The following is a 25,330-nucleotide window of genomic DNA, read 5'->3' as shown; positions in this document are numbered from 1 at the left end:
AGGGGCAAAAAGTTCTTTTAAATTGATGTCTATCTCAAGACAGTACTTCATCATAAACTTTCAGCAACTTACCACATCATCTGAAGGATTGCTGTTGGGTAAGATATCCACCTGAATGGATACGGTGTCCACAATACTTTTCCTTCTAGAAAGTCGATCTTCATCTAAAATTTAAAAAAATTTCCCCCATCATTTGCTAGTTAGAATGATATGTCATTTATAAACTACACCTATTTCAGATTTAAAAATTTCAGAAAATTAAGACAGTTTGCCTTTTTTGCTCTTACTAAATATATAAAACTGTGTGCTCTCAGACTTTTATATTTCATGAAGCAGATTAAAAAAATAAAATTGATGGGTGAACTCAGTTTAATACAGCTGACCCTTGAACAACATGGAGGTTAGAGGTGCTGACACCTGCACAGTCGAAAATCAGCACAGCATTTTACAGTTGGCCCTCCACATCTCCAGTTCCACATCCAGTTCAAATTTCCCAATTCTCCATTAACCAATTCTATTCGACATGTTCTAAACCCAATTTTAACATCTCTAATAAACCTCCTTTATCTCCACAATGCCATATTTATTTTTCAAGAGTGCTATCATTCAAAAATCTTTATCTTTTCTTACCTAGATCTGAGGATAGCTTACTAACTGGTCTAACACAACACTCCCTCCTATACTACCAGTAGAGCTGTTCTAAAATAAATCTTTTTCACACTAAACTATAATTTTAAAATAAATCCAGGGGCTCCCCTGGTGGCGCAGTGGTTGAGAATCCGCCTGCCAATGCAGGCGACATGGGGTCGAGCCCTGGTCCGGGAAGATCCCACATGCTGAGGAGCAACTAAGCCCAGGCGCCACAACTACTGAGCCTGCGCTCTAGAGCCCGCGAGCCACAACTACTGAAGCTGCATACCTAGAGCCCATGCTCTGCAACCGCAATGAGAAGCCTGCACACCACAACGAAGAATAGCCCCTGCTCGACATAACTAAAGAAAGCCCGCGTACAGCAATGAAGACCCAATGCAGCCAAAAATAAATAAATAAATTTATTTTAAAAAAACAACAAAAAAACAAATCCAGCCCACTGGCTAATGCTGAGCTTCGCAAGTTTTTTTACATCAAAGCACACATATATAATTATAATACATGTAAGGCATATGGAGATAAAAGGAAGAGGCTGCTTGCACTGCAAGCTGACTACCCCAGGCCCGACCCAGCTACCTGAAGAACTAAGGAGATAAATATCCAGACACACCTGTAAAGCTCCCAATAACAACTGGGAAGCTCAGGTCTAGAATCTTAGTCAAACAGCACAGTAGTCACTTCATAATCTGGCAACACTCCATCTTCCTAATCTCATTTTGTATATAGAGTTGACTCTTAGACAACATGGGGGCTTGGGGCACTGACCCCTGCACAGTCAAAAATCTGCATTATAACTTTAGTCGGCCCTCCATATCCATGGTTCTGCATTCACAGATTCAACCAACTGAAGATCATATAGTACTGCAGTAGGTATTTACTGAAAATTATTTGTGTATAAGTAGACCCGTGCAGTTCAAACCCGTGTTGTTCAAGGATCAACTGTACTGTGATTTTATCCTTCTGAAGGGGTGAATAATGAACTAAAAGAAGGCCAACATAAAGAAACTAGCTTCTTTCTTACTGACTACTCCTCTACTCCAAGGTAGCCTTCCATGGCAGTAATTAATGCTGTTGATCAAATACGGTAATTTACTCTCTTTCTGGGACATAGTAGGATTGCAATTCCTGGCCTCTTTGTGGTCAGGAGGGACTGTATAACTAGCTCTGGCCAGTAAAGTATGAGTAACATTTCAGATCGCGGCGATCCCGTCAGCTTGGATTCCAGAATACGGATGACATGAGGTTATGCACAGTTAGTTGGAGCGATGAGCACATCTTCACTGGTTTAAACTACTAAGAACCTGTGACTGTCCTCACAGCACAACTTAGCCAGGGTTTCCTAGCCTTGGCACTAGTGGCATTTGGGCCCAGGTAATTCCTGCCGAGGGGACTGTCCTGTGCCTCACCGGATGTTCGGCAGCATCCCTGACCTCTACCCACCGGATGCCAGTAGGCCTGCCCCAGTGGTGATAACTAAAAATGTCTCTAGGGTTGACAAACGTTCCGTAGGATGGGCAAAATCACCCACAGTTGAGAACCACTGACCCCGTCTATCCTGATAACAGACCTTTCTAGAATTTTCCCTCTATGCCACCATGAGCTTCTTAAACACTAACCACATCACTCTTCCAAGCAACTCTACCCATTGCTTGATGAAGTAAAAAGGCATCTGGGTTCTCCAGTCAGATCCTGCCAACAGTAACTTCAGAGCTGCTCCCTTATTTATCTCGTGTTTAAGGCAAATGTGCCTATTCTCCAACCTCTGAGCAGGCTTTGGCACATCTGCCTTACACACTTTTCTACAAACAGAAACTCCTGCTGGAAGCCCATGATTACCTGCCCTTTCTTATGTCCTCCCCACTGTAAAGATTCTTATCTTTCAAGCCCTGGTTAAACATTACATCGCTTCCTTTAAATCTTAAATATCACTCTAATTATTTTTACTTATCCCCCTTTCTTCTAGCTACAGAAATTTACTTTCAGTTATGACTGATCTTTCCTTGTCACTCTTCAATCATCATCACCCTTTAGTCATCTAGTGGGCCTTGAAGTACAGACATATGAATTAATGTCTCATGTCCCCCCGTATACAAGAAATTCAGGGGCAGACTCTGCGTCTGCATCTAGCACACACTAATTACTCAGGTTCTGCTGGGTGAAGGCTGGAGGAACACAGACCTATATCTGTGACAAGTTATTACCTATCGTTTTTCTACAGTTTTCAGGCTGGAAATATTGCATCTCCTGCATAGGGCCATTATGGAGGTAGCCTAGATACTGAACTTTTTCTACTTTTTCTTCATGATCATTTGCACTAATATAAATCACCAAAGCTAATGACCAAACATCAGTGGAACTGCCACAAAATAGTATGTGGTCATCACTACTGACCTGCTTTTTTACCCTCTAATCACACCAACTTTCAATGTCTTACCAGAATTCAAAATGAGGAATAAATAACAGCCTGCTTCCCACCCACACAAGATTTTCTAGGTTAATATACAAAGGCTGATGGGCTGCAGAGAAAAGTCAAACTGAAGCCTAAGACAAAAATAAAAAGGAAAGGAGAAGTACAGAGCCAGGAGAGGGATTACTGAGTGACAAAAATCAACAAGAACAGAAGGGAAGTATAATGAGCAGAGATTAGGGAAGAAAATGAAATTCAGTGGGAAACTCTAATACTATATTCTCAGAAAGTTCTTTCTTTTGACCTATAGAGCAACCTGCTTGTAGGTGACAGAAAAAGCCCAGATACAACTATCATCAGATATCTTGTACATCTACACAAAAGCAAGCTTTCCAAAATAGAGCTTACCAACGATAACTCTCCTGTTTCCATGGGCCGTCCACATCGGTTCCTGACCTGTCTTTCAAAGTCTGCTGAAATGCAGCATCACTGCAGCCTCTGTGGACCGCACTGTCCTGCCAGTTCGAGAACTACCCTGTCACCATCTCAGTGTCTGATGTACGCACCCCCTCGGGAGGCCCTTGCTTCCCTTCCTGAAGTTGGTTTGGGGTAGTCCCAGACACTACTTTCTATGCCCTTTCATTTTCCCGTCCCTTCTCCCTCTCCGCTTCCTATAATCTGCCGTTCACAATGGTAATCACTGTTTCTTCTTTTTGTTTTTATTAGAACCTGGGTTTTAGAAGTAATGCTTAGAGAGAGCGAGGCCTAACGTCCTTCAGCGATATTTTGCTGCCACCTGGTGTATCTGTGTGTAATGTATATAACTGCATTCAGATGGCTAAAGAACAGAGAAAACAGTCTGAATACAAGTATAACACAGAACTACATTAAATTATTCAACATAATTTTCTATGGCTATATAAAAAATAAGATGTAGGAACTTACTTAACTGTCTATAATAAATCATAAATGTAATTAGGGCTATTATACCATTCAGATTCAATGAAAAAGCTAACTGGGGCAAAATGAAATTTCACAGATAATTTATCTACACGAAATTTAAAATGTCAGTTTAATGCTGATACTACTTATACAGATATACTTTTTTGGTCTTATAGAAAAACACAAAATTCCATCTAGAGCTAATGCATATTTATAAAATAAAAAGAACCTAAAAAACCATTGTCACCATGAATACAAAGTCAGTGTAGGGCTTCCCTGGGGGCGCAGTGGTTGGGAGTCCGCCTGCCGATGCAGGGGACGCGGGTTCGTGCCCCGGTCCGGGAAGATCCCACATGCTGTGGAGCGGCTGGGCCCAGGGGCCATGGCCGCTGAGCCTGCGCGTCCGGAGCCTGTGCTCCGCAACGGGAGAGGCCACGACAGTGAGAGGCCCACGTACTGCAAAAAAAAAAAAAGTCATCTTGTGTGTTTTGTGGTCCAGATGAGGAACCCATTAGGAATGACCATAAGTTTTGTGAAAGCAGAAACCTCTGTCTTGTTCATTTTTGCTTCTGTTTGCACAGCAGCTGGCACACTGCAAATACTCATTAAGTGCTGCAGCCCTCATAGAGGAGCATTTAGCATACACCTAGACATATGCTATCAACTCAAATTATAGGCTGATTTGAGATAAAAGGAAAATGCAATACTCAGCTAACATTTATTGAACACTTACTATATGTCAGTCACCAACAGTTCAGTAAGCTTTAGGCAGACCATTCTTCTTTCTTTAGAACCAGTTACCAGTATATTTCAATCGTTTGTCTGTCTTCTCCACCACATTTTTTTTTTTTTTTTTGGCGGTATGCGGGCCTCTCACTGTTGTGGCCTCTCCCGTCGCGGAGCACAGGCTCCGGACGCGCAGGCTCAGCGGCCATGGCTCACGGGCCCAGCCGCTCCGCGGCATGTGGGATCCTCCCGGACCGGGGCACGAACCTGCGTCCCCTGCATCGCCAGGCGGACTTTCAACCACTGCGCCACCAGGGAAGCCCTCTCCACCAGATTTTAATCCTTGAGGATAGGGACTGAATCTTAACATCTTTCCACCCCCCAAAGTCAGAAAAGTGCTTGATATATATAGTAGACTCTCAGTAAAGGTTTGTGGAATACATAAAAAAATAAACCTGGATCAATATGGATGACTGAACAATCTTTGAGCACACAGTTGGCAAAAATCAATTTATTAAGCACCTAACTGAACAGGCAAGGCAGTTAATTCTAGTGGTCTTACCTAACCAAATTATTTAATTTCAGTCTCACTATCCTCATTTGTAAACAAAGACAGTGCTACCTTCCTCACCAAACTATGTTACAGATTAACTGAGAACATGAATACAAAGTGCTTATCACAGTGACTGGCATACAGTTAGTGCATAATAAACGGCAGCTATATTTTGATGATGATGGGTGTATATGCATGATACACAACAAACTATTTTTTTTTCTTTTGATATATTGTTCTTAAATCCCTTATTTTTAAAAATGAATACCTGATGGTTATACAGCAAAAAGAAACTTTAATAACTGATTGATTATCCCATAAAGTATCACTGTATCTTCTGACTCTTTCTGCATTAAGGCAGGACACACATGCCACGGACTGGTTCTAAATTATCAAAATCTTTATAAATCAGAACATCCTTATTTATACTGAGGGATTTCTGTGCAGTTATGTAACTAAGTATATGCTGAAATACTCAGAATTCTCCTAGTCAATGATAGGGAGGCATTAAGAAAGAGAATATATCATTTTCAGGGGTGGGAGGAAATGGGAAGAGCAAACCACTTGTTAAAGAAAGTACCATAATTTTCATTAAAAATTGTTTACAGTGAAAGGAATAGGGTAAAAGGAAATAACAAGGGGTGAAAATACACTACAGCTATGGGGAAGGTAGAGCAAAATAATAACTGAACTCACAACTATATAAAATATACAGGCCACTGGCTCCATTTACTAGAAGGCAAACTGTATTAAGCTATTTTCCTAGAGGACAGGTGAAGGAAAGGGCAAGCCAAACTGACACTTGGATTTACCTTTGTACTTGTGCCTGGGTTTATAAGGTTTTTTGCCTGAAGGAAAGAGAGCTAAATCCAAGTTATAAGAATGAAATAGTTTAAAAGTCTGTTTTAAAAATTCTTTTAAATTACAAAGCTCTACTCATGTTTTATTCTTAGCACTTTTATTTCCCCAAGGAACTCATGAGGAATAGAATTTTCTATACTATGGAATTTAAAAGAAAATGCAAAATCTTTCATTAACATCTCAGACTATTATAAACAACTATCATTGTAATAAATGTATATATTTTGGATCCACATTATAAAAAGATAGCTATTCCCAAAGATTGTGTTACTTCTAGTGATTAATCCAGAAAACTACCTAACTGAAATCAAACAGTTCTCTTATAGAACAGAGGTATGCCCAAAGGAAGAACTAGTTTTTCTACCAAATTTAATATTTATACAGTCATCAAATGAAAGTGAAGGTATAAGATAAAAATTCTTTGATTTTAGTTTTCAAAGTAAAAACTGAGTGCAAGACACCATGCAGTTTTGCCTTGAAACAAAACAGAATTATCTCAGGCAATGAAAAGAACAGAAGGAAATACATAATGCACAGAGGGAAACATTCTTAACTTAAAAAGTTTGCAGATTTCTTTACATAGCAAATAGTCTGTAGCCTTTCAAATGACAAAAATTACCTAATTCATTAAGGTCAATAGTCACAAATCACTAACTAAACAATTTTCACCAATTTCCGTAAGTTAAACACAATATTGCTTAAAGAGTAAAGATCTCACTTTGCTTCTCTGTTTAAAGGATATTATTATTCAGTATAGTATCAATAATATATGAAGTATAATAACGATAATCACTTGAGGATTCAATATGCTCATGATAAAAGCATATACATGTTTTTAGAGATTTACTAAAGGTTTTCAAGAGCAAAATTTTAAAATAGAAGTAAACTCTCTTAAGCTAGTAAGTATACAAACATAATTAACTTTCTAACTGGGCTAAGAGAAAAATTGCTGGCACATAATCACTAGAGTAAGAGTTCTAATTACCTTCCTCTTACCTGTTACTTGTGGTACGTATGGTACTGACAATCTCTCAACACTATAGCCACTGCCACCTAGTGACTCTGCAATCTTGTTGGTCAAAAAGTACAAATTTTTGTCATGCTTCTCTAAAGATTTTGGAAGCCTGTCAAGTTGATCAAAAAAGAAGTCATTTAGTATTATTTAAATTACTGAGCAAAAATAAGTTAACATATAAACATTTTAGATCAAGGCCTAAATATAAATATAAATGCAACTTAAACTGTAATTAGTAATAGAAAAATCAGTGTATTTTAGGTGGCTGATTTGAGCCCTTTAAAAACATATGGTTATGTGGACCCATACATGAAGCATTCTGCTGCTTCTTTCCCCAGTAATGTCCCAACGGTGAAGTCAGCCTTACATGATTCCACTGGTATTCACACATTAAATGATGAAGAGGACTAAATTAAAAATCTACTGAGAGAAGAAAATAAAAATGAAGCCCCCTGACTGTTAATGAAGAAGATATTAGCCAACTAAGTGATAGGAAGCACCTGGCTAAGACCTACGATTTCAATTTCCTTTCAAACTGCTTAATATTATCTTATGTACATGCTTTCAATATTAAACTGGTTTTAGAGCCCAAAAGTTTGAATAAACTATTTTTCAAATGTATTTTTTTGTTTGGACAGCAAGAAAAAAATTCAGGGTATAACACTGATTTTTCGTAATACATTGTTTCTCCTACAGCTTTATTAATATTGTTGTCTATTACTGAGAATCTTGAACAGGATATTGTATTCTCTTAAAGGAGTGTTCACTTATATATCAGAACATGCTATATTTAAGAGATATACTTCCATATTAAAAAAAGGTAAGATAAACTTTTTCATCAAAGATTGATTCCATGTGTTCATGAGTCTACATTTATACTTTACAAGAACTTTTATAGCAAGAGAAACAAGTTAGATGAATTAAATGACAGAAACATAAAACGATGACTATTTTAAAACACCAGAAAATTATTCTAACAGTAGTTTACTCCTTTGTAATTATCACTGATTGGTTTCCCAAGTCAGTGCCCCTCCTTAAAATGTAAAGAATTAACATACATGCACTTATCTCTGAAAATATGCTCTGGTAGAAAATAAGGGGCTTCCATAGTTCGAATTTCAATAACCTGAAAAATATTCAAAAACAAAACAAAATAAAAATCAAAAACCTCACTCCTCAGGACGCTGCCACAAAAGTTTGGAAAATTAAAAATACAGAAACAGAATCTAAACATTTATACGAAATACCATCATTTTATTTTGGAATTTAAGCTACATTTAGAGCCCAAAAGCAGAGTTCATTTTGTTTTCACATTTATTATTTAAAAAAGTCAGCAGGTAACAAAATCATGATAGTAAAATAATACAGGTTGTAAAAAAAAAAAAAGAGGATACATTACATTTGATTAAATCTACTACAGAGGGATTAGAAGCTGTACTTTCTCAAATGCCCTATGTGGGAAATGCCTTCACAAGCGCCAGGCCCTCGCTGTTCCCTCTCCTCTGCACCACCTTCTGCAGCAAGTGCAGGTGGTCTCAGCGCTCTTGTGAAGTCTGGCTCCTCCACTCACCTGGGAGCCACTTAAAGGGGGACCCTGCTTTCATAGCATTTGTATCTCTAATGGCAGATGTCAAATATTCACTCAAACATTTGTTTAATGAATGAATGAGTTTTACTTCTTAGAATGTTCTAAAAACCTACATTTTAGCAAGGACTGAGAGATGTGCTTCCAATTTCATAAAAATGAGGTTCTCCCTGAAAGATGTTTTTAAAGAATAAAAACTACAGTGGACTTTTTCTGCCAGGTAAGTTAGGAGCTCTGAAATGTATACTAAATCATGCCAGTAACTATTTAATGAGTCACTGCTGAGAAAGCTAAATACAGTTGAATGACACAGGACAAATCTCTGAGAGGCATATTAATTATTCAACTTTTGAGATCTAACTCAAGTAGATTCGTTTAAAACAATAACAACAAAAACAGTATAATTAAAGAAATATTAGATACTAAGATTCATAATGGTTTAAAAGGAAAACAATTATATAAGAAATCACATGAAGTATTTTAGAAGAAAATCATATATTCTACTCAACCATTACACAGAAAAATTCTAATACAACAACAGGCATCAAAGAAAACATAACACTAGTCATAGTTAGAGCTGTAGTGTCGATTTTGTCACTATTGAAAAAGTCATGCATACTTTTATAGCATTATCTTAATAATTTGGTACATAATCATCAAAATTAAAAATAATCATCACTGGAAGAAAATCCACCACTTTTGTATAAAAATCAAATTCGAGGGCTTTTCTAAATACATTACCTTGCTAACATGCTGGCAAAACGCAGGGACAGCTATCATCTGACTTACAAAGTTGAGGTATGCAGCAACCAGCGCCATGATTCCACAACGATGGAACATTGACAAATTATCCTCATTGATAATTGCACTGTCCTTTAATAAAAAACCAAAAAACAAACACTGACAGATCAAGGTCTTACGCTTCAATAGCATTTTCTCCATGATTATACTAAAAAACTGCAGGTAGTCTGGAATGCTAACAAAAATGTCCCCTTATAGGAAGCGTTTTTAAAAAAAAATTCTAAAAAGAGAATAAATGCCCATTTATAAGAGACTTAAATCTCTCAATTCAAACAGTTCTTTAGGAAAGCCTTTCCTAAAGGAAACGTGGGCGTGGGCAGAATATATATAAGATATATAAAAATAAATATATATATTCTCGTTGCATACTGTCCTGTGATTGCGTAACACTTAAACTCCAATTAAACAACTACATATATGTAATTCTTATTATTTAACGACCATCTTCCCCACTAGGATGGGCACAGGGACCATGCTGTCTTTTTCATCACAGTACTCCTGTGGCCTTGAACAACAGTTAGCACACAGTCAATACTTACTCAACGTTTGTTAAAAGAATAAATCAATGGGATCATAGCCTTGAGTATTTTAGATTTAAAACTAGACATCTCACTTAAAAAACTCATGTCCTTGGATAAAGGCAATAATATTTTAAAGATGGTGTCTAATTCATGAAAGAATCCTTTCTTCAAGGAAAGGTTATGAAAACATACCTGTAAAGCAATGGCTAATCGAATGAGATCAATAACCACTTCTTCATTGGCCAATTCAATAGTTATAAGGGCAAGAGAAGTATAAAGTAGCTCATAGTTTTTCTGAACATTGTCTTCCTCTTTACAGCCCAAATATATGTGCCGATATAGCTGTTGCCCATTCTGAAAAGGGGAATGACAGAGGAAAAAGATAATTTTGCTTAAAATGTAGCAAGGCAGATTTTACATGCATTTATAACCTCTTAAAACGTAGCTATCTTATTACATAACTTAACATGGAAGAGATTTAGGCTGATAATCGGAGGGTCAAGTTATATTCCAATTATTAACATCAATAACTACACCAATATATAACTACAAACTAATATTGGAGTTGAGGACAAACTTAAGTAAAAACAGCAAGTAAGAAATAGTTCCAGTGTAAACAATGAAAATGTTTTTAATACTAATTTGAAAAGACAAGCAAATTATAGACTGATTTGAGAAAAACTGAAACGAACGGCAGAATTACGGGAGCTTTGGCAATGATAAGAACATTTGGCTGAGAGGAAATGGACTCAGGCTTTCCCGCCTTAGGGAACAACCTCCTGTGAGGTGAGTTGCTGTCCAGGGAAGAGCATCTCCAGGTTCTGCTACACTTTTGTCTGAAGTGACGACGGCACATCTATAAGCCCACCTGTAGGGAAGAGGTTACAGACACACCCCAGGGACTGCGAGAGGGTCCCCTGTAAACCAAACTCATCTAAATATGTTAATAAAGAATATAAAAGCCTTGCTGTCTAAAGCATTCCTGGGTATAGGTCTAACTGCCAAGTGAGAGCTAACAGAAATAAGGGAGTTTTTCCCATTTCAAGTTACTATGTGGTAATTAACTCAACGTGTTGCACTAGTTCTCAACACAAACTGTAAGCTACAATCACTGGGAAATGGAAGGACCACCATGCTTCCTCCCCACTAGTCACCACTGCGCACCCCTGATATGATTTAACCCGTCAGTGGTGAAACCCAGGCATCGGTGTTTTCAAAGCATAAAGCTGCCCCGGTGACTGTAACGTGAAGCCAGGGTAAGGCCTGCTCATTCCCATGTGGAGGGGCTTGAGCTTAACACTCCAAGCTCAAGTTTCTGTTTCTCAGAAGGTTCATCTGCTTCCTCACTTCAGGAGAAAGAAATGAGCAACAGCAGCACAGTCTCTGGAAGCCAGCCTGTCTTTAAAGGTATGCATTTTGCTCTGTCCTCTATTTAACATGCACATGGACCCACCCAGGTGAGGGTGGCCATAGTCCTCCAGCTGGCCAGTGACTGGTTAAATAAGTCTGTTCAGGTCTGTGGTTCAGTATTAGCAAGTGGGGGGTTTCTTGGCTACAGATACAGAGCTATGTATGCTCTCCTAACAGATTTCTCTTTATTTCTGAAGCTGACATTTTGGTTTCCATCTTTCTGAACCCAGAGTTTGTCTCTCTCTCAAAAGATTCTATACTCTGGTGTATAACAGTCTATGTATTGGGCCCTCTCCAATCCTTTTCTTTCTCTCTCTTTTTTTTTTAACATCTTTATTGGAGTATAATTGCTTTACAATGGTGTGTTAGTTTCTGCTTTATAACAAAGTGAATTAGTTATACATACACATATATCCCCATATCTCTTCCCCCTTGTGTCTCCCTCCCTCCCACCCTCCCTATCCCACCCCTCTAGGTGGTCACAAAGCATCGAGCTGATCTCCCTGTGCTATGCAGCTGCTTCCCACTAGCTATCTACCTTACGTTTGGGAGTGTATATATGTCCATGCCACTATCTCACTTTGTCCCAGCTTACCCTTCCCCCTCCCCGTATCCTCAAGTCCATTCTCTAGTAGGTCTGTGTCTTTATTCCCTTCTTACCCCTAGGTTCTTCATGACCTCCAATCCTATTCTTAAATCTGACGTTCCTAAACGTCATTAACAACCATTAAGCAGTGCTTACACACATGGGAGTTTAAACTTCGGGTTCCTTAGTAATTCAAGTTTATTTTTAAAAAATTACCTACTACATACCTACCATATTAGATAAAATTAAAATCTAACATTACGTATTATAATATTATAGTGAAAACAGACATAATGACTTCAAAAAGTGGTTTGGCATTGTCTAGTAAATTTGAAGAATGCATAACTTATTACTCAGCAATTTCTCTCCTACAGGCATCAGAGAAATGAGAGTTATATACAGCACAATACATGGACAAGAATGTTTACAGCCGTACTGCTCATAACAAACCCAAACTGCAAACAAGTCATACGTCCACCAACAGAATGGGTAACTTGTGGTATATTCATGTCATAAAATATTATAAAGCTACACATGTGAATGAATTTCACCAAAACAAAGCTAAATGAAAGAAAGAAAACATAAAAGAATACATAAGGTAGGGTTCCTTTCACACAAAATACAAAAACTGATAAAATGACACTGTACTGTTCAGGGATATACAGATATACTTAGGTGGCAAAACTGTAGGGAAAAAAAGCAAGGAATAATATTCATGAAAGCAAGAACAGTGATTACCTCTTGGGGAGAAGATGGAGTTGTAAACAAGATGGGCATGTGGGATGATTTTAGCTGTATTGCTGTTCACTTAAAAGTAGTTAAAATAATAATGCCTATATATTTTACATTTCATAATAAGAAGTACATTTTTTTTTTTTTTTTGCCGTACGCGGGCCTCTCACTGTTGTGGCCTCTCCCGTTGCAGAGCACAGGCTCTGGACGCGCAGGCCCAGAGGCCATGGCTCACGGGCCCAGCCGCTCCACGGCATGTGGGATCTTCCCGGACCGGGGCACGAACCCGTGTCCCCTGCATCGGCAGGCGGACTCTCAACCACTGTGCCACCAGGGAAGCCCCAGAAGTACTTTTTTTCTACATAATCCTTAATTGATAAAACACTAACAAGAGCTCTTTCATACAGTGACATTCTGCCAGGAATTTAGCTCTAGGAGAGTAGCCCTGGCAGGTGAGGAAACAGCTGTTTGGAACAGCTGAGTGGAAACAGCTGTTTTCTCTTATCTGGAAATACACCCTCATTAGGATATTAGAGCTGAAAGGGCACCTCCCAATGTAATTTGTAAGGGCACCTTGCCCTGGGACAATTTTTCAAACTTAGATCCAATGTCTAAGATGTCCCTAAAACAGTCAGATGGAGCAGTTTTAGGCTGGGTAGTCATCTGAGACACAGGTGCCTGGACATAATGCTTGCATGGAAAAGCCAAAGGTACTGTCCATTCTAAACTGCAAGCTTCTCTTAACCAAAGGGCAGTCCACAGTCCCCTGGCTATAGACCTCAATTTTTTTTCTTCAGGTCTTCATTGAAATTTCCATAAGTGGCTAGTTAAAGTTGCAAATGAAAACCAAACAACATTTTTACTGATAAAATAAATTAGAAAGTAAATGAAAAAGGGTGTTCAATTGTAAAAATAAAATTTGATAAAGGAAAAATGTGAACAGATTGTTCCTAAAGAAAAATATACTAAAGAAATGGTTTATACTAATGGTAACAAATGCTTAGCCAGGTTAAGTTATTTTAAATTATAAAATGGAAGGAAGACTAATTCAGAGAACAGTTTAATGATTCAAAATTTAACAAGGAATAAATAAATAGTCTAACCTTTCAGTCAAACCATACTCTTGCAAATTGATTGGCTAGCAAAATTAAGCACAAAGGATTATTTCTATCATACTAGATAAAATAAAATCAATCCAGTCCCAAAGTTCAGGATTGCTTAATGTCATGATGTTAAAGTAAAAAAACCCCAAATTAACTATCAGTAAATTTTTAAAACTCATTCTATCACTCGATTAAAAGTTCCTCAGTTATGGGGCATAATTTCTTTGATTAACTAGATGATATAAAATATGGAAAAAAAAGAAGTTGGAAAGAGTTAATGCCTTTGACCTATTATTAACCACTTTTTTCATACACAATACAGTCAAACTTAAAAGAACTCTTTTTATTCACATTAATTTAGGAAGAGTGATAGTTTGTAAATTATTTTTCAAATCAAGTTTTTAAACTGTGAGGCCATTAACTTGAAACACAGCAATCAATATTAACGGATAAGGACAAAAAAATAAAAGATGGTGACAGGAAGAAAGCGGGGTCTGACAAAGAGCCAAAGATGATCAGGGATTATAGATATCTGTACCTATCTTCCTATAGGTCTGTTGTTCTCTGCACCTCTAAAGATCCAGGCTCACCAAAACTGTGATTTATCCACCAGAACTGTGATTATACTGAGGTCAGTTAGCACACATGGCATGCTTACTGTTGTATCTCTCAATGTTGAGCTTAGCGTCTGGCAATACTAGGTGCTCAAGCTTTGGATGAAGAATAACTGCACAGAAAGTTTACCTGATATACTAAAGAACTTTAGATGCCATAATTTTCTAAATTCAGCCATTTGCCAATACGCCTACAAAACTGAAGTGATCATAATGATAATCTAGCTAAATTCTAGTTATACAGGCAGAGATTCTGCCTACCTGACCTTTATACCCCAAATAATGCACAGAATAATGCCTAATACACACTAAATACTCATTATATGTATTTAATCAATGATGGTAAGTATTCTCAAAAGCTTGAAGCTTTCTATTAAGGACCCATTAAAAGCGAAAGCAACATTTGTGTTTGGGGTGGGGAGGAGGGCAGGTCAGCAATCACAGAGAGACATTTTACTGAAAGGGAGAAATCTGGAACTATCACAGCAGACTGACCACCCAAAGCTTAAACGCAGGCCGGAGGAGACGCCATCAGGACGGTGGTGGCAATGTAGGGAGCTGAAGATGGCTTCAGATTTTCAACTCCAAAATGCTACTATGGCTTCATTTTACGGTTATCGATCAATATAAAACTACCTAACAATTCAAATGGCTATAACTTAAGTCATGCATTCTTTTTCAGAAGATAATCTTACCTTTTTCATGAAACTTGTGTCTTGTCTACAAATCTTTTCTCTTTTTATTTTTAGGTCAGCCACATCTGGTATTATTCTAGAGACAATCAATGCATCATTTTTAATGAACAGCACACTTAGTTATATCATATCTTATATGATGAATCAGCTATACTTAGGAGTCTGAACTATTTAACACTCACTTCAATGACCATTTTAAATAAGCCTATATGTAATGATACTACTGAATTACCAAGTTTAATCAAGTAGAATTGCGTAAAGTAATCTTGACTTCTGATGTCATTCCTAAGTTTAAAGCAAAACCAAAATAAAATTTATGTAACTAGTGATTACTAGTAGATGAGATCTCTGAAAGTACATTAAAAGACCTTCAACACTGACTATCTTAAAACATATTAATAATTAAATTGTCACAATACCAATTAAATAAAATTCTGGATTAATAAAACCTGAAAATCCTAGATTAAAAAAATTATAATACTTAAATACATTAACATAGAAATCTGAAAACATTACCATTAAGCCTATTTTCAAGTAGCACATTACCTGATCCCTCGAAGCTTTGCCCTATTGTCATGGCGATCCATGAGATTATGCATTACTTCCAAGACTAACTGTCTCAGTTCATAGTCTTCCATGAGGGATGGTGATAACAAAGGATCCAGAAAAGACCCCGGCAGTGCAGTAACTATTGTCTTTGCTTTGTATCCAGAGGTTACCTGATTATAGGGAGGAAAAACAAAGGAACAAACAAAAACATCTTTGTCATGAGTCCTTCTTTGGTAAAACTCTCAAGCTGTTTCATAAGAACCATAAGCTTAGAGAAAACAGCAAGTATGGAACAAGCCTGAAGGAAAAACTAAAAGGAAATTTGTGAGATGATGAGGATTTTACTGAATTTACAAAAACATCATTCATAGAGTTAATAAAATTAATAATAGCACACATTCACCATATGCCAGGCATGAATCTAAGCACTATATGTGTATTAACTTCATCCTTACCATATTCCTATGAGGCTAGGCATTAGTGTACCCCCATTTTGTAAAAGAAAACTGAGGCTCAGAGAGACTAAGAATATATGGAACAGGTAGTCAGTCCTAAATGGATATAAGGAGACCAGGCAGCAAATAACACAGGTAAGACCTGAAAATTTTAAAATGGCAAATAATTCTTTTATTTTAAATTAAGCAATTTAGGTTAATAGGGAAGCATTTTCATTTTGGAAAGCTGTACTTTATTCTTTATTTGATGTGACATTTCTGAGTGTATCCCTATGTCTAAAGTTGGAGCTTTTAATTAGCATATACTTTAATGCTATTAAATAGTTTAACCATACCACACAGAAATTCATTCAGTTCACTATGTAGTACAATTAGGATTAGAGACAAGGTTATTTACTCAGGGAATTTATTTAATAAAAAGGCTTAGGACCAAATGAAATTTCATGTGGGTAATCTCTATTTATATTCAGGATTACTAGCATATATAGAACATCTAACATTTATATTTGGGCACTCATTATAGGATAAAGGTGATTTTATAAGTGAGCAGAAATTGGTGGGACAATTACTACCCACCTAGAAAAAATAAAAATATATCCATATCTTATACCACATACAAAAATAAACCTCAGATCAAAGTTCTACATGTGGAAAGCTGAATTTTAAACCTTTCGTAAGAAGATATAAACAAATGTGTTTATATCATCAGAGTAGGCAAGGAGCTCTCAAACAAGATACAAATAAAAAAGCAAAGATCACATAGGAAAGGACTGACAAATCTGGCTCTAGCTGGGCCCAGGCATCTTCATCTATAAAATGGCAACGCGCTTCCTGCCCTCGGTATGTTGCATCATTATGAAGATCAAATAAGACGACAGGAGAAGTGAGGAATAAAGAATAAAAGTAAAATTTTAAAGAATGAAAAGCATAATATTCAAGTATATAAACCACAGAAAAAAAACTTACCGTAAATACTATCTTATAATACAAGAAAAAGAAACTGATAATGTGAAGCTATTCTTTTAACCTCCTTAATAATTTAGGGTTAAGTGTGTTCTTCACCTGTCTTAAATTCCTTACCATAAGTAAAGATCTCAGCAACATTATCTGAATCCGTCTGGTTCCCAAATCCCTAAAATATACAAAATAGTGGTATTATCTTATTAATAGGAATTAACTTCATTTCCTTACATTATTATTTATTGATTTTAAAACTCTATTCATATTAGCTATATAGAGTTTATTTTCATACTAGCTAAAGTCAAGGCTCACTTTATACTCTAAAGTAAATTTCACATGAATTAAAGGGGTATATGTTAAAAAATAAATCAAATTTGAACAAAGAAAATTAAAAAGCTATTGGCTCTCAAAGGAAACAGACCGCTACACGTAATGACATGAAAAGTCAGCTGTATGAATACACAAAACAACAACCTCAATTAAAAGATACTATAAATTGGAGAACAGATCTATTGCAAATATAATTGACAAACATAATATCTATTTAACATATATTAATAAGCAGGTAAGAATGTGCCTAAATAATTCTAATATAAATAGTTCTTCAAAAAAGAATTAACAAATGAAGAAAGCGTTCTCTAATTAATGGCCAAATAAATATAAGTCAAATAAGAGTATCATTTCCTTATTAAATTAGCAACATACAAACATATTTACAAACTAAGGCTTTAGCATGTTGTAAAATCAAAGCAAATCTATAAAATGAGGGGAGGGGGCCAAGACATATGATCTTTAAAATAACTTTCAGTTCTAGAACTCTAGAAATAAGTAAACATTCCTTCCACAGTGACAAACTTGAAACTTTACCCTAAATAATCTACATATATAGAAAATGCCCAGGCTGAATAGACCTTCCACCTAGCCAAAATAAGAAAATTCGAGAATTTATGATATACTGAAAACTGATTCTAAAAGCAGGCAATGTTTTTTTTGTTTTGTTTTTTGTTTTTTAATTTTTATTGGAGTATGGTTGCTTTACGATGTTGTGTTAGCCTCCACTGCACAACAAAACGAATCAGCCATACGTATAGAGATATCCCCTCCCTTTTGGACCTCCCTCCCATTTAGGTTACCACAGGGCATTAGTAGAGTTCCCTGTGCTATACAGCATGTTCCCATCAGTTGTCTATTTTATACACAGTATCAATAATGTGTATGTGTCAACCCCAGTCTCCCAAATCCTCCCACCCAAGCATGCAATGTTGATTCAACTGCTTAGCAATCTAGTGCCATAACAACACCACAGGACTTTTATTACTGAGTAAAAAGACAAAACATTTTATAGATTTAAGATAAAATTTAATATAAGATTAAATTCAACTTTACAGTTTGAGAACACAGAACAACTACATACACATACCCTAGTTGACTGATATCCAAAGTATGGGTGGATGTTCCAAAGACAGGTACTTTCCCCATAATGAACATCATGATTTCTGACCTCTGATAATCTGGTAGGTTACTTCCAAAAAATCCTATAAAAATATTAAGATAAATTTAAGATAAATTTTGCAAATGGAAAAGTTTATTTTTCCATATAATAAAAAATCATAATATATTTTTAACCACAGCTTTCAATATGTGGTAAAATAATGTCTTTGAGCTACATGTAAGTCTAAAGATATTATAATTTCTTTGGTAAAAATCATTTAATGATGTACATTATAAGATGTGTATAATGGACTAATACTTAGATTAAGATAAATGTTTGAAAGTCTTTTGCATACAGTTAACAGTGGCAAATCATCAATTTGAATTGACTGGAGTTTTAGAGAAAGGAAAAAAAAAACTTTTGGTAGTATTTCTGATGAAACCCTTGTTCCCATTTTGTAAGCCTAAATTCCTGTTCTAGTAAGAAAGTCAATAATTAGGCCACTACTTTGGCTTCCCCAGGATTGTTGAAATGTTCTAGAATGCCATTATAATGAGCCAGGTTTACAGTCTAACACTGTGGGTTAATTCAGTATTAATTCAATATACATAATTCAAATTATTTACTTATTTGTCATTTTTCTCAAGGAACTCTTGGGTATTGTGCACATTTTGAATTTATCTGTTATAGCTTTGGAAAGTTTACTTCCTCGTCACAGAAGACTTAGGACACTTAATAATCACTTACTCAAACTTTTAACCCTGTTGTTTCTTTGAAAGATCAGAACAGGTATTAAAACCTGGCTATTTTTTGATCATTTCTTAAAATGCAACATATCATTACAGAAACCTACATTTTCAATATTTCTTTAAGAGTAAATTAGTTTTTCAACTTAACTCTTCAGCCTGTATTACTGGAGTTAATAATCTCTTTCCATAAATTCAAATTGTTCTATTTATCATTTTGATTAGATCTAGGGGTAAAACTCATTTCTCTTTATAACATACTCTAGCAATCAAAAATCTCATGATCTGAACATTATTCAATCAGCATAAAGTATATTATTCTACCTAACACTTGAGCACGTATTTATGGGGTAAGAAGTTACTTTGTATTTGTATCCTTACAGCAACAAATAATAGTACCTTATGAATCTAGGTACTATTATTTGTGTCAGTTTCGTCTTGTGGAAATTAGGATAAGAGAGGTTAGGAATTCATACAAGAAATTACACAGCTAACACTAAGACCTGAGGTGAGATCTATTCACATTTCCAAAGCCTATGTGTGTTATTATTACTCTCTGCTTCCTCTCTATAAGGTATTTTCAACTTTCCAAGAACCCAATTAGATATGTTCCTCATCACTGTGCAAAACTGGTCACTGATTTTCTGTTCCAAGCAAGCTGGTCATAAACCACAAAGATGGAAATTTTCCAACAAGTCAACTGTGAGGACAGCCAGAACGTTAACTCATTCTCTATTCCCATTGTTTGTATTTGAACTGCTGAATAGAAGTGCTAATGAGCCTCCCCAAAAGAGCAGAGCATTATTTTAAAAGAGCGAGCTTGGCCAACCGCCTCCTGTCTTCAAGGGCAAAAGCTACAGCAGCCCTGTTCTGTGTCCCACCGATATTCACGTGACCTGATAAAGAAAGAATACTGAGAACTTCTGAAAGAAAATATTGAGGAAAGCAGAAGTGTGATTTAAATAAAAGTCTTATTCGCTGTGCCACACTGCATTGTTTTTCTCTCATGTTTTAATTTTCACGTTATTCTGAATGTGTTATGTCACAGAAATATTGCTTGTCTGTGGTATATACATTTTATAACAACATACTTGAGAAACAATAAATTAAATACTCTAGAGTAAAACAGTGACACTGAATTAACTAGAAGTCACTACAGCAATTTAAATTAATTCTCTGAAAACAAGACTAGCTGATTTGATATACCATCTTAAAATATCACAGACACCCTGGGCCTTTGCCCTAATGAGGACAATTTCTATGCACATGATGAGATTGTGATTAGGTGGAACAGAGGTACTACCCCAAGCAGATCAACCAAAGGCATCCACAAGGTAGGAGTCACGTGCATCAAGAAGCCCAAGCATATGGCCTGGTGTTAAGCTCAATACGTTCAATAAAAAGGTGCTGAATGTGGATGCGTAATGCATGTATGCATATCCATAAAACTTTAGAAATAAACAAAGGAAAACTCTGTATTAAATATTCCAAAGGACTATTATAAACAAGTTGCCCATAGGTAGGATATTACTCAAATAAAAGGCATAAACTGAGCTCCAGAATAAATTTATATGACTCTATTATTAGTGGAAACTATTAGCAACCACTAGAGATTAGGTACTAAACCCAAGAATACAACTCAATTTGGAAATTATCCTAGAAATCATACAGTTACATTAAAATGTGATCTGGATACTCTAAAGAAAATATTGCAAGAGAAGGGTTAAAGTAGGAAGAGTTTGATTGCTTTAATTTGTATTTATATACAGTCTGATCATTTAATTTCCCAAAAAATTCCCCATGGCTTGCTTTCTTTCTTTTTTTTTTTTTTTTTTTTTTAAGTAAGCTCTTTACCCTTTTACCCTTTGTGTGTGTGAGGGGAGGGGGAAGCATATGATAGTAAAGCCTGAGTATCAGTACCCAGATCCTGGTCTCTAGTGCCTTTCCCCACTAAAAGGAACCACAGCTCCTCAGAGAAATGACTGATTCAAGGATTGGGGCAGGAAGTATAAAATGAACCTAAGGCTGTGCTTAAAAGAAATGTGGGGGGATATTACAAAGATATAGAAAATAGGGGCTCCACTGGCCAAATCTGGAACAGTTTGACCACCAAAATAATAATAATAATTTAATAAATACAGAATAAATTATGAAGATAAAAATATAAATCCATGAGCTCATACCACTGTATTTAAATAAACACATGTATTCCTACATACATAAGTAGGGAGAAAAAGGGGCTCTCGCTTACAATGAACCCTGAGTGCCAAGTTGATAACCATCATTTTGTAACTATCATGGTAAAGACTCTGGTTCAGCTAAGAATTTTGAATGGTTGCTACATCTAGGGGGTAGTTCAGATGGAGAGCAGAATATCTGCACGGCCTAAAAGTATCTTCTCAGGGACTGCTTATTATTTGCAAGGGGGAAAATGGAAACTGTGCAGCAGAGAAATAGAACAATACTTTGCGTGATCAAAACTAACATCACCAGCGAGAAGTAGGTGTACTTCTCCGAATGGGATAATCTGAGAAGAACACTATCACTTACGTAGTATCCAGCCAGGAACCCATAACCTGAATTTAATCATGAGGAAAGAGCAGACAAACCCATGTGAGGATATTTTTTTTTTTTTAAGTCAGGGGTCAGGGGGACCTATAGTCTTAAAAAATGCCCATATCATAAAAGGGAAATGTTCCAAACTAAAGGAACCAAAGAAACATCACAACTAAATGCAACTAAATGATCCTAGACTGGATGCTGGACCTAAGGAAAAAACACGCTATAAAGGACATTATCGGGTCAAATGACAAAACTGAAATATGAAAGTTTGACTAAAGTACTGTATCAAAGTTAAATTTACTGATTTGATAACTGTACTCTGGTTATGTAAGAGTACTCTGGTTTTTTTTTTTTTTTTTTTTGAGTACTCTGGTTTATTCTTTGGAAAAATAATCTGTAGTAAAGAGCCATGCACTTACCATCCAGTGGTTAGGAAAAAAATGTAGATATGTATATGTATGTATCTATGTCTCTCTATATGTATATATTTATATATGTGCTTATGTGTGCATATCTATATATACACACATATACATACACACACAGAGAAATGGAGAAAGGGATGGAGAAAGGCAGACAGAGAGAGAAAGGAAATGATAAAGTAGATGACATAAAATATTAATAGATGAATCTGGGTGAAGGGTATATACAGTGTTCTTTGTCGTATTCTTATGTTTGTTTATTTTCCAAACAGAAAGTTCTTTTAAAAGTCTAAGCTATCATTCACCTTTGACTAATGTCCCGTAAGAGACAAGTACCTTCTGTGAGGGCTTTCTGAATTGCTGTTTTCCAGAATAATTTGAAAAGTGAAATGTACTCACCTATTGTTTGGATGATAGCATTCTGCACAATCTTCTCATCACTGTCTTTGGAATTTGTGTTTAAGTTGGCACTGCTTATAGATTCTCCCTGTAAATCATGTGCTTCAAATTCAACACTGAGACGCAGATGTTTCAACAGGGTGTTAAAGACTTCCAGCACTGTGGGTCCTGCAAATGAACCCTGATGTAAGCAGATACATTCTTCTGGTAATGTACACTCAAATCCAATCCTCATACTTCTCTCAACAGAGATTTCTGCATATTTTCTAAGTACTTGGAAATACTTCATAATTTATGAACTAACTAGCACATTAAAAAAGTAAATGAGAAATACCTAAATAAGAAAGTCTCCTAGCTATTCCAACAAACATTTACTGGGCATCTCTGAGCAAATCACTGTTTGAATCCTTGGTACAAACCACACAAAATGTGTATATTCATATAAAGATTACCAAAAACTTTCCATCTATCTAATCTTGTCTACTCAGAATAATGTGTACAGTATTGGGATAACCTGACTGTTGGGTCAGAATCCAGAGAACTATAATATAGCTCACTGTGGCCTGAGAAATTTATTTGGCATCTTTTGAGGCTGAAGAAGAAAGAATTTTGCCTCAATTATTAGACAGAAACTAGCCAATTTATCACATTCAGGTAAACTAACCATGCTCTCTGTTTTTAGTACTATAAATACTCTGCCTGTGTTTCTGGCACTGCATCTGTCACGCTATACTTTAATCAGTGTTTTTATTTCTGCCTCCTACTCTAGATTCCAACTTTCTCCAGGACAGGCAGCCACGTTCAAATGCTTCTTTGAATGTACGGAACCTAAAACACAGCAACCTCACACATAATAGATATTAGCAGGTGAGACGATTCAGTCAAGGCATCATCTGTGTTTCACTTCATATTTCAAGTTAACTCTTCAATTAAGTAACCTGCTTCCATCTCTTTGAGATAAGTTATGAGTAATGACAAGTCCATATCCAAAATGCCCACTCTCATTTGACAGTGAGTGAATATTAGAATATTTCAGCAGCTAATGTACAGTTCCACTTTCATTTTGAAGCAAAGAAACCATAACTAGATTTTCCTCCTAACTTCAGTAATTTTATTAGGGACCCTTCCATTCTTCTAATCCCATGTGAGTGAAAAAGCATGATGTCTGACCTGTCCCTTCTCCTTGTTACCCCTCTAGTCAGTCAGTTATCAAATCCAGCTGGCTTTACGTTCCCATTTCTACTGCTGCCATCAAGGACAAGTTCTTTCTCTGTGCCTACAATGGTGACAACCACCTGTGACTTCTAATGTGTCCTACGCTTTGCAGCCAGATGAATTACCCTATAACACATCTCTGATGAAGGGTACAGTAAATCTTTAACTCGTGTCAGTCCACTGTAGAATGACACCCGTGGCCTGGCCACAAGTGGAACTTTAAGCCGCTTCTCGGGCTTCCCCCACACTACCACCATACGTCCTCGTCAAACGGGCTGCATAATACTTCCCTCCTGCTGATCCATTTTCCCTCCCTTCTCTGGACCCTGGTTTTCTTATGATATGTGATCAAATTCTGCCTTGTATTACAGTGTAGGTAAAGTCATCTAACTCCAAGTAAACCATAACTTTCTTGAATTTGTACCCTCCCAATGTTTAGCATATAACTAACTGGTATTCAAGAATCTTTATTGGAAAAAAGGAGGAAGGGAAGAAGAGAATGATCTGGAGGGAAGTGTTTAACTGTAACTAAGGAAGTCTGACAACAGTCATGTGAACCTAACATTTCAAGAGAAATTAGAGCACATTTAAAAACATAGCAAATATTTTCAAAGAGTTTTCCACACATTGCTATTCCTACTGAAAAAGAAAATTCTGAAAAAGGTTAATGAATTTTTTTGTGGGGGGGTGCTGGCACTCACCTATGGAACCTTTAGCAGCAATGGCAACAGCCTCTAACAGAACCTGAATAATACCTGCTCGAACTCGTGGAGAATCTTTTTTACGAGCATCAAGGTGTCCTAGAATCTCCTGGATCACATGGTGAGAATACTGAGCCTAAAAGAACAAAATAGTGTAAAAATATATGAACAATTACATGCATCCTGGCAGAATTCATAAGAATGATAAACCATGTGACACTTAATGGAACAATATGTAGCCATTAGAAACCGTTCTTTTTAAGAATAAATAGGGATACCAGAAAATATTTACGATATCCTGAGTGAAAGAAAGTAAGTTGTAAAATAATACGTTAAATAAAATTCTGTTTTTTAAAAAGTATATAAGACTGGAATTATATATGCCTACATATTAACACTGGTCATCTGAGAGGGAGACTTATGAGACATTTTTACTCTTTGTACCTCTCTGTAATTCCACAAAGAATATTTATACACTCTTATAACTTGATAATAGGACAAAATGTTGTTAAAAAACAGACAGATTATGACATTTATAGTACTTCTCTCTTACCCAACCAGATACATACTATTTCTTATCATGGACATCTAACAATGCTAAACAGTCAAAACTCTCATCTAATCAAGAGCCACTACCAAAATTAAAGTCTTAACAATGTGTACCTGACGAAATTTCCTGATCAGGGC

At 36.3% G+C, this 25,330-nt stretch overlaps 1 protein-coding gene across 6 annotated transcripts in view; it reads right to left on the bottom strand.

Moving 5' to 3' along the window:
- EFR3A (EFR3 homolog A) overlaps positions 1-25,330 on the bottom strand; it is a 101,483-nt gene that overhangs the window by 22,451 nt on the left and 53,702 nt on the right. For 5 of the 6 annotated variants that reach the window (XR_009536563.1, XR_009536562.1, XM_060128523.1 and 2 more), the window contains exons 9-19: positions 24,644-24,779; positions 22,728-22,895; positions 18,587-18,701; positions 17,287-17,338; positions 15,749-15,921; positions 15,203-15,278; positions 10,255-10,416; positions 9,482-9,613; positions 8,214-8,281; positions 7,137-7,264; positions 73-164 (exon numbers count right to left, since the gene is read on the bottom strand). Coding sequence is in view for 4 of the 6 variants with exons in the window: in XM_060128523.1 (XP_059984506.1) it covers positions 73-164; positions 7,137-7,264; positions 8,214-8,281; positions 9,482-9,613; positions 10,255-10,416; positions 15,203-15,278; positions 15,749-15,921; positions 17,287-17,338; positions 18,587-18,701; positions 22,728-22,895; positions 24,644-24,779 (1,302 nt within the window). In the remaining 2 variants the exon portion in view is untranslated. The remainder of the gene's footprint in view (positions 1-72; positions 165-7,136; positions 7,265-8,213; positions 8,282-9,481; positions 9,614-10,254; positions 10,417-15,202; positions 15,279-15,748; positions 15,922-17,286; positions 17,339-18,586; positions 18,702-22,727; positions 22,896-24,643; positions 24,780-25,330) is intronic. The other variant, XM_060128525.1, reaches the window with a different exon arrangement.

Source organism: Lagenorhynchus albirostris, chromosome 17 (assembly GCF_949774975.1).
Source record: "Lagenorhynchus albirostris chromosome 17, mLagAlb1.1, whole genome shotgun sequence".
Classification (NCBI taxonomy): Eukaryota; Metazoa; Chordata; class Mammalia; order Artiodactyla; family Delphinidae; genus Lagenorhynchus; species Lagenorhynchus albirostris.
The sequence above is the reverse complement of the archived record's forward strand: the minus strand, read 5'-3'. Positions and strand labels throughout refer to the sequence as shown.